This window comes from Polyodon spathula, chromosome 18, assembly GCF_017654505.1.
Source record: "Polyodon spathula isolate WHYD16114869_AA chromosome 18, ASM1765450v1, whole genome shotgun sequence".
NCBI lineage: Eukaryota > Metazoa > Chordata > Actinopteri > Acipenseriformes > Polyodontidae > Polyodon > Polyodon spathula.
In genome coordinates, this window is record NC_054551.1 from 32,531,793 (window position 1) to 32,548,351 (window position 16,559).

The following is a 16,559-nucleotide window of genomic DNA, read 5'->3' on the forward strand; positions in this document are numbered from 1 at the left end:
CCTATAATACAGGCCCCATAATCAATGCTACAAAGCCTGGTTTGTTTGAAATATAGGTTCATGGAAGCAGTGGTGCCAGAGATCCGAGAATGAAGGGGTTTAGTTCATCAAATAAACTGTTTGTTTATTTATTGCGTTGTTGTGGGATATGCATATATAGGCCCATACCGTGATTGTGTCTCCAGTGAATATGTACCTTGTTTCTGTTTATCTCTTTAATATTTATTGAGATCATCTCTCAGCAAATAATATAGTACAATAAAAGCATAGCGAAATCATGAAAAAGCACAGAATCATTAAGCACGATAGGGATCGTACAGCAAAAACATGGTTAATGTATGGTAAAAGCATAGTAAAGTGTACCATGAACATATACTGGGGTAAACGTTTAAAAGGGTAAATACTGTGTCATTAAAAAATAGCCGTTTTAAAGGATGTGAACTATGATTGCATTTGGATCTACCAGTTGGACCAGTACAATACAGCCCCTCTTGTGTTCAATATGTGAAAATGGGACCATTCACTTGTGTTAATTATTTGCTCTATATAGACTAGGTTCTTAACTTTTTTTTTTTTTGCAGCAAAACAGTTTGTTTCAGCCCGATTACTGTAAATTGAAATTTGTGTGGATTTTGTTTTTAGAGCAGATAACAAGCAATACGTTCGCAATGGTAATCTGTATTAATTGTCTTCAGCACAACACAACAGGAGGAGAAGATGTTTCGCTCCATGTTATCTGTTGACATGCACCGCCAACTAGTATAGAAGGAGTTTTTGCTCTGTATTATTTGACATTAAACCTAATGTATATACATTCCCCTACTGCTACATAGATTGGAGATTGTATTTTTTTTTTTTGTTTATTCATTTTTGCTTGTTTGGTTGGAATTGAGGTGCAGGGAGGCAGTGGTGCTAGAGAGCTGAGAATGAAGGGGGTTACTGTTGTTCTTCAAAAAGTGCAGGGTAACTGGTCTAGAGAGCAGGGAATGGAGTGTTTAAGTGTTCATAAATGTGTAGATATCAGGTATATAGAGCTGGGGGTGTATGCAGGGGCAGATTAATAGTGCTGGAGAGGAGAAGATGGAGTGTTTTATTATATTTTCCACAAGCGCTCGTTAAACCTGAGTTGGCGGAACTTGAGTTAAGGTTAATAGAATATTACACAAGTTCTCAGTATTCATTTTTTTCTGCACAGTGTATTACAGTGATTTAATGTGTGACAACAAAAGCAGTACATTTATATTACATTGTGTCTATATTTCCACATTTTGCATTCATATCAAGCATATTAACTGAAGGAAACCCTAGCAAAACAATAGTAGACAACCGCATCAGTAACAGTGGCGATACATTGGCCCCGATATGGAAACACACTGGTTCTTCTAAGATTATATGAGGGTATACTATTTGTTAATCCATTATTAAGCCAAAATATGTTTTAACAGCGGCTCATAACATTGTAACTTCCCTTGTGCTACTATTCCCCTTCAGTCCAGAACTCTTGCATTGCCACTGAAAATCTTTTGGTAAGGTCTCATTAGAAATAGGGTGCTGGAGAGCTAAGAAACGCACAGGATCAGGCAAAACATGGCTGGAGAATCAGTGCATTACTGATGAGGTACCCTGTCTGCCTAGAACACACCCTGTGTTGTGTGAGCCTTTCACACTCCCTCTCTCTCCGTGTCCCCTTGGAACTAATTACCATGTTCTTTTGCAAATATGAGCATGGGCTTGTGCTTGTAAAAATTATAGTAGATCCTTTGGATCCATACAACTTATCCATGCATATCTACTGTACAATCCCATCAGTTACACTGTACATCAACATAAGCGCAAATGCAAGCAATAGCTAATGTGTTTGGACCCTTGCATCAGTCAACATTTGGGTGGTTGTTTTCTGCCAGTCAAATTGTCAAGGCTAGATTTCAAAGCTTGAAGAGCATATCAAAGCCTCTGAGATCTCTTTCACTCACTACTACATTATGTAAAAAAAATATTGTATATCATCACTCATCATTTTGCAGTTGATGCAAACAGAAATGAATACATCTCAGTAATTCTGATAGGATACTGTACTTTTTTTGTATTTCTTTATCTCCACCAAGTAATGCTTGTGGTTGCACTTGTTTTTTTTAGCCTGCCATTGATTTGATATTAATCTATTTGGAAACTTGGTAGTCAACTTTTCAAAAGATGTATTTTTTGCTGTAGTCTGAAGGATTTGGTTTTTTAAATTACAAAGTTGAAAACAGGCCAAAGGAGGAGTGTGCCTAAGCTGATATGACAGCCCTTTTGAAAAATATTTAGAAAATATGTCTGGGATTATGAATGTGAAACTAAATTGGGAGCAAAGGAAGCCTGTGATGAATCCACGCTGAAGGTGGTGGAGATTTGTAATTTCCCCCCGAAGATCTGAAATGGATTTTGTCACTTTGGAGAGCCCAGAGGCTCCTTGTTAATTATTGATGCACCTCGAATGCAGCCATCAGGAGTGATGTGGTTTAAAGCGCCTGGATCAGACAGGGAGAAGCATCCTGGGGTTTGGGGGCAGGCGGAAAAATATAATAGCAAAGCGTGGCTCAGCTGTGACACCTCGCACAGACAGCAGTAGACTGGGGAATACAGACAGGACTTGAGTTTTTGTTTGTGCTCAGTGTACAGTGTGTATATACTGTGTGTGTAATAGATTTTGTAATAAAACACAAGCATAGGCAGAGATACACTCATACTATCTGTGGTTGAGTCCAAAACAGCAGAAATAAAATTGTTAGTATTAAACCAAAACAAACTCAACTTAATCGTTTGAAGGTAATTTTCATTGCAACTGCTGGAGAAAAGTCAATGTCCAGCTGGCTGGACAACAAGCACAAAATCAAATGAATAAGGGATACTATAACTATACTAAATGGAAACCTATTGCATAATAAAAACTATTATAGGATTTTAAGCAGTATTTTTGTTAAAATAATGTAGTGTTATTAACCTCCTACACTGGTATTTTTTTATAAAATGAAATGAGGTGCACAATGAAGTGCTTACTGTAGCTGTAAAGGCTAAACTCAGATGTGGCACTGAATGTTTGTAGATAGTGTTCATGCCAGTTATTCCCACAAAAAGGGCCCACAATGGTTAAAGCTGGAAGCTCTCTGTTGCTGTAGGAAGGAAAGGTCACAGAATTAATATCACTGTCAATCTGGCAGCAGCTAATTTCAATAGCACCTGATGTTTAGATACCCCATCAGCATCCCCCTTCTCTCTCTCTTGCTCTCTCTCTCTCTCACACACACACACAGTCCCCCTCCTCTTTTCAAGCAAGCCAATCAGGTTCTACACAAGGGAAACAGATGGTCCCATAAATGGGAGTAAAAAGGAGATGCTGGCAGTCAGTTTCATTGGCGTCTGTGTCTTTTTTTTATTTTCCCCACCACCCTTTCTTTCTTGCAGCCCGAATAACGTAAGGAAGGCTTTTGCTACCACCCACTGCTCAACCTCCGACCAGCACACACACATGCACACGCTCTCTTGCCTCTCCTCTCTTGTGCATTCCCCTTGGATCTGACTCTAAAAGGAGTGACATTCTTTTTTTAAAGAGAACATTTTGAACCACCTAATTTTAAATAAAAATTTCAAGAAGAATGGTCATGGTAAGTATTTGTTTATAGTACTGGTTTAAAATATGTTTTTAAAAATCGTCTGCATTTGATCTTTTTTTATGCGTTTAAAAAAAAAAGTTTTTTGTATAAAATCTTCTGCTTTGTTTGTTTTGTATCTGGCTTTTTCCCCCTTTTCTAAAATGTATGTATGTGTTTTTTTTATTTTTTTTATTTTTTATTGCACTGCGTAACATTTAAGAACTGAGTGGAAAAGGCTATGTACATGTAAATGTTTATATGCTTATGTGTAGCAGCCAGAAAAATGATCCTCAAATGATATCTGTTCATTACTGCAAAGCGCCTTGAGATAGCTGTTCTTGCATTGTGGGTCTGTGTGAGCGTGAATGCATTTCTTTAGTGTCTGTACAAGTGATGGATGTAAACGAATATAGCAATGTGCATGCTGAAGCGGGGATGGATACACACTTTTGTGCAAAGAGCAGAAAGGTTCATTTTAGTTCTTGCTTGTATATTATGCAGGTATATCTCTCTTGTATTAGTGCACTGTGTAGAATGATTTTAAATATGCAGTTTAATATTTTATCTTTTGTAGATTTTGCTGTTTTTTTACTACTGATAAGTAAAATACCCAGTTGATTACAAAATAATGAAACCAGTCTCTGTGTGCAAGCATTCATGTCTTTATCTATCTGTGTGCCAAATGAGAGTAAAAAGGCAAGTCTGTTGTAAGAAAAAAAAAATTAAAACTAATAGATCTGCTGTATTATTATGCCTTACGGAAAAAAAAATCCAGCACATTTGTGCACACACACAGTCACATCCGTACTCACTCTCCTGGTCTATCTGTCTATCAGTCTATCCACTCGTAATACCAGCAGTAATTGCTCCTTGCTCCCTACCCCAAAGCTTGTGCGAGTGGTATCTGTGTGCCTGATAGAGTGAACGTGTTAATTTAAAGAGAGAGGGGTGGATGCGGGAGCCAGTGAAAGCGCTGCAGATTGCAGTTCCAGAGAGTGGGCAGCGCTGACCTCACAGGGGAGGAGGAGGAGGAGACTGGAGTGGCTTGCAGCGCAGTGCTCATGCCGATGCCTTGCATTGTCGTTCAACAGCTCTGGAAAGAAGAATGCCTGCTTTTAGAAAACGTCTTCTGTCTCTGATATACTGAGGGCTCCAGGGGGGATTCGCTCAGGGGGGAACAAAATAAATACAAATCTGTTGCCGGTTTACAAATGGAGTGGAATGGGTTTCAAATGGTAAGGAGGTTTAGGCGTTGGTCTGCCCTTTATTGTGCCTGCCTGCTTGCTGCTGCACTCTACTTGCTTTTTTATTCTTTAAAAATGTGTGTGTGTGTGTGTGTGTGTGTGTGTGTGTGTGTGTGTGTGTGTGAGTGTGATTAATTGGGACTCTGTATTGGCAGATACTGAGTTAAGCAGGGGGGGCAGGTAATTAAGTCTGGGACGGACACCATCCCTAAAAGCTACAATTATTAATCCGCTGTGATATACAGTATTTAAACAGATGTACCTTTTGTCAGTACTTCTCTTTGTTAAAGATCAGATTAGCTTAGCAGAGATTTGATGTGGGTATGCAAAGTAGATCGATACATACATTTTGTGTCCATTGTATAAATATGCACATTTGTAGAAAAGGCTTTTTAGTTTTATGTAACGTATAGTTGTAAAGTTGTGGGTTAGCGTTTACAAACGCAGACAGGTAAATGAAGGTAAGCTGGTACTTGGATGTTGAAAGAATGAAGCTGATTTTGTACTTGATGAAAAACAAAAAATTGTGATCACTGTGCTTTGATTAATACCTCTCTTTGGTAAAATGGTTTGCAATCTCAACATCTAGTAGTAATGGGTACTCCAGCCCCGATTCCTTGATTTAAGGGAAGCTTTTGTTCAGTGAGCTCTATGTGCTTTTACTATATACTGTTTCTTTTTTTAGAAGCGATCCATGCTCACTGTTGACCTTAATTTTATTTTTGTATTGTAGTTTAATAAAGCTGAGGCCGTGCTGGCAGAGTAGCGTTTTCAGCTAGATGGGAATCTGTTCTCTTGAAAAACTCCAGAGAAATTACATTGTCAAGTATGCATTCTGACTGAGGACTCTTGTAGGGTGGATGGGCTTCAATATAGTTAACCATAACCATGCTAAGACAGCGTTTCCATAAAAGCGCCCTTCCCCAGCAATTAAGATCTGTGTTTACAGCATGTAAAGACTCCCCAGAAGCCACGTTTGCAAGCTGTAGAATAATCAGACATGGCTCAGAGATGGCAATGCATGTTGTCTACAGCGGGGGTAAAAGGGCTGGATAAGCAGTTTGTTTATATTTCTGCTTAATAAAAGGTGTAAAGAAGTCCAGGCTGGCAATAGTCAGTCGGCTCGTCATGTTGCCAGGAGTTGGGAATGCATTAGCCGGCAAGAACTGTCTCTCGCTCAGCATCCTCCTGCAAAGCACTCGGGCCAGGAAAGCAGTCCGATTGTATTTCTCTCAACGGGGATGACAGGCAGACGCATGTTTTCAGACACGTCTTTAATAATTACGTTTTACATATTATGGAAAATCTTTGATAATCCAAAAAGTGATTATTGAGATCTTGTAATTGTTGTTTTATTTTTATAATCGTTCTATAATTTAATATTTTTAGATACATCACTTATTATGGTAACTAATAATCCCCTATATTTACCACTTCATTTCGAGCTTCTGCCTTTTTACACTAATTATACAGCATAGCGTGGAAATAGGGATGATCCAGATTTATATACAGATAGGTGGATGCTGATGTACATAATGCTAAATAAATGACGGGGAGCCAGAAAACAGATTGACAACGAAAGACAAAATATAGTGCAGCTGCTGAAGTTTACTGCTGAGCCTGCTGTGTTGGACCTGCGGCTCTGGTAGTCTGTGGTGGGAAGAGAAGAGCCTTCAGGACCAGGTTTTCAATGGCAATCATTTTTCACTCATTTGAGGGGATTTTCTTGATTGATGTAATTGGCATAGAACATAGGTTAGCTACTGACTATGGTTTTGTGTTGTAAATTAGGTGTTTGTTTTATGAGGTTTTATTATTACTTTTTTTTTTTTACCTTTTATGTTAGTTTTATAAAGAGCCTTTTTGTCTAAGCATACATGATCGTATTTATGACAATAAAATTAACATACGAAAAATAAATCTACAGATTTTGGTCAGGGAAACACTAATTTAGTCATACTCTGTAAAGTGACTCAGCAGATATCTTGTTACACTGGCCCCTCTAACCTTTGCAGGAGCAGTTTGTTAAGAAATGGATTCTGTCGTTTTATTCATGCACCTCTTTCTTCTTTACGGGCATCTTTGCACTGAATGTCTCCAGAACATGAAGCGAAACAGGTTTCTATTTAAATTTGTTTTCTTACAAAAGATGAATGATCTGAATTTGATCTATATCAGCCAAAGGTATTTTTAAAATCAGAAAACAACATTTTCCATTAGAAGGATGACAGATGTATATGGGAAACAATGCAACAATACATAAACACTCACAGAAATAGTATTTAGCAAGATATCGAATAAAGGAATTTTTTTTTCTTAGTTTAGTATTTTTCTTGTACAGGTAGCTTCACAAGCAGTACTGTACATTTCTTATAGATGAGGCAAGCTGTTGATTTGATGCAGATCGGATTTCTAACACTAAATGTGATGTGTGTGAAGACTCTATATTGCCATATTAGATGCATGAGATTTTTTTTGCTCAGTTTATGCAGACAAGATGTGTGCGGTTTGTACCTTCACGATGGGGGTTTTGATTGTTAGAGTCCCTGTAAAGGGTAAGGCACAATTTTATGTCTTTCATAGTGGCAGATTTTTGGATGGACAGGAAGCTTAAGAAATCAAAATATTCACCTTCCTTTTTAAAGGCTAAAAAAATAAATGAATACAGAAATTGATTTGCATTTATGTATGCCCATGTCTGTGCATGTTTTAGCGTACATGAGCCAGGGTTCCCATGGGTTGTGGAAAAACTTGGGAATCTAGGGGGGAAAAAACAGCAACATATTGTTCTGTCAGTGGGTGGGAGTTATTAAACATTAGGACAGGCACGCATTCGTGAGGGTTTCGATGCATTGTTTGAAATTCAGAGCGTGTCATGAAGATAATTGGCTGATAATCTTAGGAAATTGAAGTTAGTATAGGCAGAGGTTATGACTTTGTTGTTCACAGTTACTGCTGTGGAGAGTATAAAAAAGCTAAAGCATACAGTAGATTGGCAGGAAAGGAGTCTCGAAAGGTTGCCTCTGAAATCTCTGAAAAAAGGTTACCCCACTGAGATTGCAGCTCGTCTTTGTTTTACATTGAAAGAAAGGAGGGCAGCATTGTTAGGAATCCTTTTAAATCTTGTGTTTAAAAAAAAATACTGTAAGCAATACCGTCCAACATTTGTGATTTTAAATAAAAATTGAAGGACACTTCAAGGTCATTTTAATGTACTGCTTCAAATGCCTGGGTTGCAGCTATTTTTGAAGACATATTAGTACCTTAATATGTTAATGTTTTAGAAATGTGCTGTTTGTAGTACAGTAAAATAAATATTAATGTAAGTGACTTTCTGAGTTAGATATTTGTTTTGCTGGATTTAAAAATGCATTATTATTATTTGTTTATTTAGCAGGTGCCTTTATCCAAGGCGACTTATAAAGAGACTAGGGTGTGTGATCTATCCATCAACTGCAGAGTCACTTACAACAACGTCTCACCTGAAAGACGGAGCACAAGGAGGTTAAGTGACTTGCTCAGGGTCACACAGTGAGTCTGTGGCTGAGCTGGGATTTGAACCCGGGACCTGCTGGTTACAAGCCCCTTTTCTTTAACCACCAAACCACACAGCATTTGCTATAAGGCAGGATGTAATATCACAGTACTTGGCTGAAAAGCTAAAAGTAATGCTATTTAAAGGAACTCCTCTGCTAGGTATGCAGGAGTACAGTAAAGTAAGCGGTAGGTTTAAGTACAGTAGCTCTGTGTTGAATGTGCATGTAAGTGGATTTGGGTGGATCTCAGTGACAGCCACACTGCTGCTTTGCAAGAATACTGACATTGGTTCTAGTCCTGTTCTGTAGCTCATAGGTGACAATTTAGACAGCTTGAGTTGTTCAATGGATATAAAATGTGAAGCAGAGGGTAGTTTGAACAGGCTAGTGGAAACAGGTTCTGCCGATGCCACCTTGCGCCCACACCAAAACCAGTAACCAGCAATTCAACTCTTTTTGCAGTCTTAAAAATCAGGGACTTTCAGAACTTGCACAGTATTGCCACCTTGCGCCCACACCAAAAGCCACATGGCTGCAGCAGTGGGAAGCTGCCTTATACACTCTTCCAGGCATCACAACCAGTCAGAGAACCCAAGACCACTTTTATTGACCTCCCAATTACAGTCAGACCCATCCAACCGGAAGGAAGACACATTGAAAGAGTTAGTATATTCCAAGCAAATGAGCTGCAGGAATAGTCCACATGTCAATGCGGATTATGTTGGCCATTTCACTTCTTTAGCACAAACGCTCAAACCTTTTAGAACCATTCATAATGCGTGTGCTGTTTCCGTTTTAATTTAAATGTGAGAAATCCCATTTTAGTATGTCCATCATTTTACTGCGACAGACAACCTAAAAAATAATGTATTACCAGTAGTCAGTCTTGGTTTTAGTAAATCAGCAGAGAGCTGAGTTCTCTCGATTGGGCTTCTCACAGCATTGCACCTCTGTCTGCTGATACCAAATCCAAATCTATAACATCCCTGATCCTGATCGTAAACTTCACAACTGCATTTTGCCATTTCTGACAGTGGTGGAAAGTCTCCAACTCCACAACAAGTCTGAGCCCACCCAGGTATTACTGTGATCTTGGTTACACAGCAGTGTGAGCCCACCCATGTGTTACTGTTAGCTTAATTACACAGTTTACACCTATAAAGTGTGTACATTTTAAAACCTGACCTCCAACCTCTTTGTACATGTGCAGAAGCCTGACAGCCCCTGAAAGTGTACCCATGTACTCTAGCGTACCATCAAATGCACTGCACTATGGTCGTATTGGTAATGGAGGTGGTTTCTAATTATAATGTGACACCTTGTGGTGTCGCATTGATTTGTGAGAAGTATTTTATTTTTTACCAGATTGCTACAGTACTCACTGAAATTCTGTGATTTATTACCTCCGAGTACCTGTAGCCTCAGAGCTATGCAGTAGAAAGTTACCATATTCCAGTACAGTGCTTTGTTAAAAAACAATATTGTCAATATTCACTTGCTGTTTCTGGTAAGGGTAGTGTAGTGTCTATGCAATATGTTTATTTTATATTTCGATAGTGGCGGTTCTAGCTTAAACACATGCTGACTATACTATAGTGGTCGTTATTAGTTTATTCAAAACTTTCACTGTCCAGGACTTACCCTCTGAGATGTACCATCTCGTTTTCAAAGAGATCGCAGGAGACAGGAAGCATACCTTGAAATCGCATCTCTTTTGCATTTTATCTCTGCAGTGTCAATATTCTGCATTTATGGGGCCACAAAACATCAAATATTGAGTAAATAACAAAGACACTACTACAAGCATTTCCCTGTACGAACTACAATCAAAATGATAAAAGCAAATGATAATATAGAAGTAAGTTAACACTAAGTAAAAAAAAAAAAACCACATACTAACCACAGTTTATTACCTTTATGTGAAATTTTGTATGCACCAAAAAGGTTTAGAATAAAACCTTCTTATGTGTATGTAAGCAATGCATTGTCGGAATTAAAAAGCTTAAAATGAAGAGAATACAGGAAGCCAATTAAACGCATAAGTAACAGTCATTAAAGCTTTGGCTTTAAACAGAGTTCCTAAAAACCAAACGCCAAGTGAATTAAATATTTAATCCAGAAAAGCACAAGATAAAACTCAAAACAGAAAATGCTTATTTACAAGAAAATATAAGGTAGTGAGTTTTAAGCTGTTCCTAAAGCAAAGGCCAATTTTTCAGAGTGGAAGTTCTAGAGCCTCTCTTAATGAATGCCTAGAGAATTATTTCAAGCTTTGCTTTTTAGATGAAAAAAAAAAAAAACACTGACAAAGCCATGCAAAGAATTAACAGTAATGTCACACAAATGAGGAAACAATGACTTGGAGTTATCTGACCTGAAAAATGAAATACTTTTCACAATGATTAAATACTAGCATAAGTCTAGCAATGCTAGTAATTAGCTAATGGGTATAAACAATGATGTGCTGTCTGCATCACAGTAGCGGGTAGTAATGACTAATGTGTTTTGCTGCTTTGCCTTCGCGTGGTGACCTTCTGCACTCTGGCGTACTCAAAGTGGCGTCCCAGTAGGGGGGCTGGACTCTTGGTGAGAAGCCAGCGAGTGCCTCGATTTTACTCGTACTAGTTAAGGGTTATTTGGAGACAAGCAAGGGACTGTGATGGCAGCAGCTACGCAATGAAAACACTGGACTGAAGGAGAATACAATGGTGTTTTTTATTTATCTGAACTGATACAGAGCAAGGCTACCTGCGATGTAATATAAGATACAGATGGCTTTAAAAGAGCAGATGTCCTTGTACTTAGTTTTATACTTCACTAAAGAATGCAGTTCAATGGAGTGAACAATATAGTCATTAAAGTGTGGGTAAATAAGCACAGAGCACTTTAAGGGATCATCACAATGGTTTATGTTAACAATTTTATTGGGTGGGGAGGGGGGGGGGGGGGGGTTAAAAGTGTGGACCATATGTTAAATAATGACCTGCTGCTACCGGATCAACCCATACTCCACTGGGGTAAGCCACAACTTTTCTTTTTAGAGCCATTTAGCCATTTACAGCACCAGACCGTCCCCCTAGATCAGCCACTTCTTTCTTTTAGGGTAATCCTGGAAAACGACTGTTAGGTGGTTGATGAAATCCAGGTGTGAAATGCTGTAAAAAAAATCCAGCTATGTTTTATGCCAACAGGGTGACAGTCGATCAAAGCAACCTCTTTTTACAGAACGATAAACAATATTTCACTTCCCTATAATGGAAAGGAATGCCTAATGGGAATGAATGTATATGAACCTACACAAGATTAGTTTACTAGAGTAGTCTAGAATAGTGAAATACTTCATCAAAACGTTGTTGCTTATTTTTCTTTTTACATAACTCATTAAAGTTTCCTTAATGAGGGCCAATTGCATAACAGTGAAGATTGGATGTGTAAATTGTATGTAAAACTGCACTGCAGGGACTGGCTGATAAATGATTGTTGATGGCTATGCTACGCAGAACTAGTGTATTTAACTCAGCACAGTTTCCTCTGTAATGACTAGGGTTTTAAATCCACTTTTACTTTAATTAATTAATTCCAAATAGATCCACAGCAACACCTCGTTTACAGGAATGCCTTCTCCCCATATACGGGGAGAGGGGGCACTGACCATGTGCTCGAGAATTAGCGAGCTCTCTTTTGTTAATGCGTTGGTTGCTTATTCAAGGGACAAAGATGTGATTAAATCATGGAATATTTACTTTAGATGTGGTCAATGTTCTGTGAAAGATTCTGAATTCCAGAATATAGATAACTTGGCCTCAGGAAGGGGTGATTTCCCGATAACCCTCTAAGGCATATTGTATGTTTAAACATATTATTATTATTATTATTATTATTATTATTATTATTATTATTATATATATAAAAGGCTTGGTAAAATGAAAATGGACAATGTTGGAATGAACACAGCAATAAGCGCTGAAAGGATGTTCCAAATATATAGAATGAAAATATTGACAAATATATTCAGTAGCTTGTTTTAGAGATTGAAGGGAGCAATTGTTTAAAATGTATTCATGTTATTTAATTTTGAGCTACCTAGTTTATGTTCTCCACAATCGATACAATTTATTATTTTGGATAAAATTAATAATGTTCAGGCCGGATTCTGCATCTACAGAATCCCCACTTCTAGCATCACTGCTAACATCAAGTTTTTGTTTGCATTTTATAAGTGGATTACAAGGAAATTCATGCCTGAAAGGTCTGCAAATCTCTAAATAAATATGTCCTTTTGCTTGATAAGGGAAAGTGTCTATAGGGAGCTTCCTGCTTTTTTCCCAGAGGAGCCTTGTCTTTTAATCTGTTAGGATGTAGTTGTTTGTTTGTTTTTTTGTTTTGGTTTTTTTGGCAGAAATGGCCAGGTTCCTCAAATACAGTGAAGTATATATTTAAAAAGAGGCACGTACAGGGTATGGTACGTAGGTGGGATAGGTCCAGCCCCCTCCAGCCTCTGAAAGAACTCAGACCTGTAATCTTTTGTTCCAAAAGCACAGCTGCTTTTCTACAGAGGCACCTAGCCCAATGCAACTCCATTTCCGACCCGCTTGACCTATGAAATATCCATGTATTCAAAAGAAAGTGCTCTGAGAAATAAATATTGATCCTAGGAGTGGGGGGGGGGGCCCTTAATCAAAAAACAGAAAAGTTAAATGAAAAATTGCTTACATACGAAATATTTGTTATTCAAAGAGTGGCAATCCATTCCTGAACTGAAGCAGGGGGCTATCGATCGCGGGGGAAACGGCCGCACTGTGTGCTGGGCCAGATTAAATTTTTGATTGATTGCCAAGACTTCCGTCTGACCTGCAGGATGTGGAGAAGCTGGGACATTTTGATGGAAGGAGAGGAAAAAAAAAATCAATGCAACAGAAAACCTCTTTTGACCTGGTAAAGGGTTCAAACGGTAGACATGCTCACATGCAACAACTTTAAAAAAAAAACATGATGGGAGACAAACAAATTTATCAGCATTTACTAGTAGTAAGGCTGATATGTTGGGGGTCTCTTCTCTTTTGGCTTATTTTTAGTAGTAGAGTGTATGTAGCTATTTGGATATTCTTTCATGTTTAATTAGGTAACAAACAAAAAAGTGTAATATAGTATTACACATCTGTAGTGAATAATCCTCACAAACCTCGCCCTCTGCCTTTCTTAATTCAAAATGTTAATAAAATGTTGGGGCTTCTTCTGTGATGTTGTTTTTACCAATTACACAAGTATTGTTGCAGCACTAAATGTAATAGGTTTTGCTTTTGACTGTTTTATTTCAACTGGGTCATACTGTATAATATGCAGAATGAATTAATTTAAGGCGATAGATAGATATGTGTGAGAGAGAGAGAAATTAATCCTAAATCAATGTTGTTGGATTGAGAAAGCCAACTGCAGATTATCCTTGAACACTGTCAAAAAAGAGGTTCAGTATTTAGAAAATGTAATTTCCATCCAAATGTACCATGAATTCTGGCTAGAGGTTTCAAAAACCATTTGTATTGCTGTTGTCACTTCCAGTGTTAAATTAAACTTCAGCTCAGCTCCACTGCCATTTAATTTAGAAAATACATGGGGTAATAAATCACAATAGACGTGCATGTTAAGTAGGATTCTTTTTTCTGTGGATGTTCTTACCTATGTTTCATTTGTTCCATTTTGTTTATTTTTACCTGTTTGAAGTGGCAGCTGTCCTAGCTTTTGACCATCTGTATGTCTTTGTATTTAGTTATTTAAAAGTGCTGCTGTCTTTTTAGATCAGTTTGCAAAACGAAAATGAGAATTCATATTTGCTACACTTGTTATACTTTAATAATAATTCTTGTTCATATTCATGACATTTTGTCTGTTTCCGTAAACCATACTGTACACAGATTAACATATAAAAGACTATTGAAGGTTATACTGTGTGCCTGCAAATATTCTGAATACTAGGTTGCAGGTATTCATACTGTACTATACTAACATTTCTAGCATTCCCATGATCAGTTATTGCACTTTGTGCATGTGTGTGTTTGCGTGATGTGTGCATGAGGGGGACATGTTATTTTATAGCTGTGTTTCTCAAGGTTTTTCACAGCTTATTTAAAGAGACAGTAACTGTTAGAACTAAACATCGCTCCAATCATAGAAATCTGTTGAATGGTTATTAAAGATAACAAATAAATAAAATAAACTACAAATGTTGAAATAACTGCACAAGGTAGTAACATTGATAGTTGATTTTAAAGTGCATTTTCTGTATCACTTTAACCTTCATCTGTTATGCTGCAATAAACATGAACCACAGCAGGGCACTGTACTGTATGGGTGCTGCAAACTGCGTCATGTCTGCTTACAACTCAGGAAGATGATCCCATGTATATGATAGATATATGATAGTTTGTTTAGTTAGTGCTCGGCTTAACCATCAAACCTCTAAAATTGACTTTTACAAAATTAAATATAAGTATAAATGAAAACATTGTTATTAAATACTGTAATGATTAGCTGTGTACAATCCTGCACAAACTACAGATTTACATGACAACCCATCCCTTAACAAAGTATATGTATATGCAGGGTGATTTATAAAGTAATGTGGCCACTTTGCATTGCTGTCGAGGAAACAAAACAAATAATGCTAACAGATCAGCTGGTGTTGAGTTGCCTTCCCTGTGAAAATACTGCATTCTGATACGTTTAATGTTGTATAACAATCCATATTGCACAGTCAATGCAGTAACCCTTAAGGGTGTGAGCTGTAGGGACCTGCATTACCCATGCCTATAGAATCTTCTGTCCCCAAAAAGTGCACCTGCAGTTTCGTTACTCTACCGTGAATATTGTTTAGGTCCCCATCACCACCACTCCCACCACCACATCAGCATTGCAAAGTGGCCAACTGACTATTGTAATCCCATTGTATATTTTTGTTAAAAAACAAAAATGTGATTGTAGCTTTCAATCGTCTTGTTAAATTGTGCCCTGAACCCTCCCAGGGCTCGACAGAGACACAGTGGCGTCAGGGGGAACTCCCACAGCTGCAGGGCTGGGCAGAGAAAGGGATGCTGACACAGCCAAAGATGGTAAGGAGACCACTGCAAACTACATTTTAAACACGACACATGACCTCTGATTGGACACTTCTGGTTGTTCCAAAAGCTGAGTTGACTGTCTGGATAGATGTATTGACTGAGAAATATTTATATAAATGTGCATTTGACATTAAGTAGCACGAGAGGTGCAATGTTTGCTTGTTTAAGTTGTATTAATTGTGTGGCCCACCCCAAATTGAATACGACAGTGTATCCTAGTATTTATTTAATTGTTTTATTTAAAATTATTGTATGGGGTTAACAACTTATTGTGACGCAACATATCAAAAAGATAGCGAGGGGTTGGGGAGCATGTACTGCACCTTTGTAGTCCAATATGGACTAATTGTGTTAAAATAACTGCGCTGTTTAAAAAAAAAAAAGAAATGCTGAGAACAAGGAGAGGCTGCACAAGCAGTCATGCACCAGCCCTTGCTAGCACATAGCTCTAAGACACAAATATTTCTATGTATTTTTTTGCTTCCCATCTTCCAATCCAATGACAACCTATAAAAGGCCTGCAGTGTGTTATGAGGGTGGGAATTCCACATTGATGCTGAGAAGGCAGAGCATATTCTTCTTTCATAATTAGAGCTCTATGTGTTAGTTTGTATAGAAACCCTAGGCAAACATCCCATTGAGTAGACAGAGCTTGCTGCATGTACTGTGCACTGCAGGATATTCAAACACAGCCATAGCTTTGGTTTTAGAAATGTGTGAGTATTTAATTAGCAGGATACATTCATGTAAAAGCAGCTTTATTTCTCTCATTCTCTCTTTATTTCTCTCAGCTGGGTGGAAAAGGCACTGCTTTTGATCCATCCAGCTGAAGAAAGACTTGTAGTCCGAAAAATCCTGATATAATACATTTTTGTGTGTGTGATATATATATATATATATATATAATATATATATATATATATATATATATATATATATATATATATATATATATATACACATACACACACACACACACACAGCATCTTTTTTGGAAAGTCATACAGCTTATAGCCATGCATCTGCGACCTG

The 16,559-nt window shown here is 37.8% G+C and overlaps 1 protein-coding gene across 7 annotated transcripts in view; it reads left to right on the forward strand.

Moving 5' to 3' along the window:
• LOC121330689 (ELAV-like protein 4) overlaps positions 1-16,559 on the forward strand; it is a 55,854-nt gene that overhangs the window by 18,885 nt on the left and 20,410 nt on the right. For 3 of the 7 annotated variants that reach the window (XM_041277411.1, XM_041277410.1, XM_041277412.1), the window contains one exon: positions 15,432-15,518. The exons of 1 other annotated variant lie outside the window; for it this stretch is intronic. In XM_041277411.1, coding sequence (XP_041133345.1) covers positions 15,432-15,518 — 87 coding nt within the window. Of the gene's footprint in view, positions 1-3,375; positions 3,645-4,686; positions 4,868-15,431; positions 15,519-16,559 lie in introns of those variants that run through there. 3 more of the 7 variants (XM_041277414.1, XM_041277413.1, XM_041277416.1) reach the window with 3 other exon arrangements.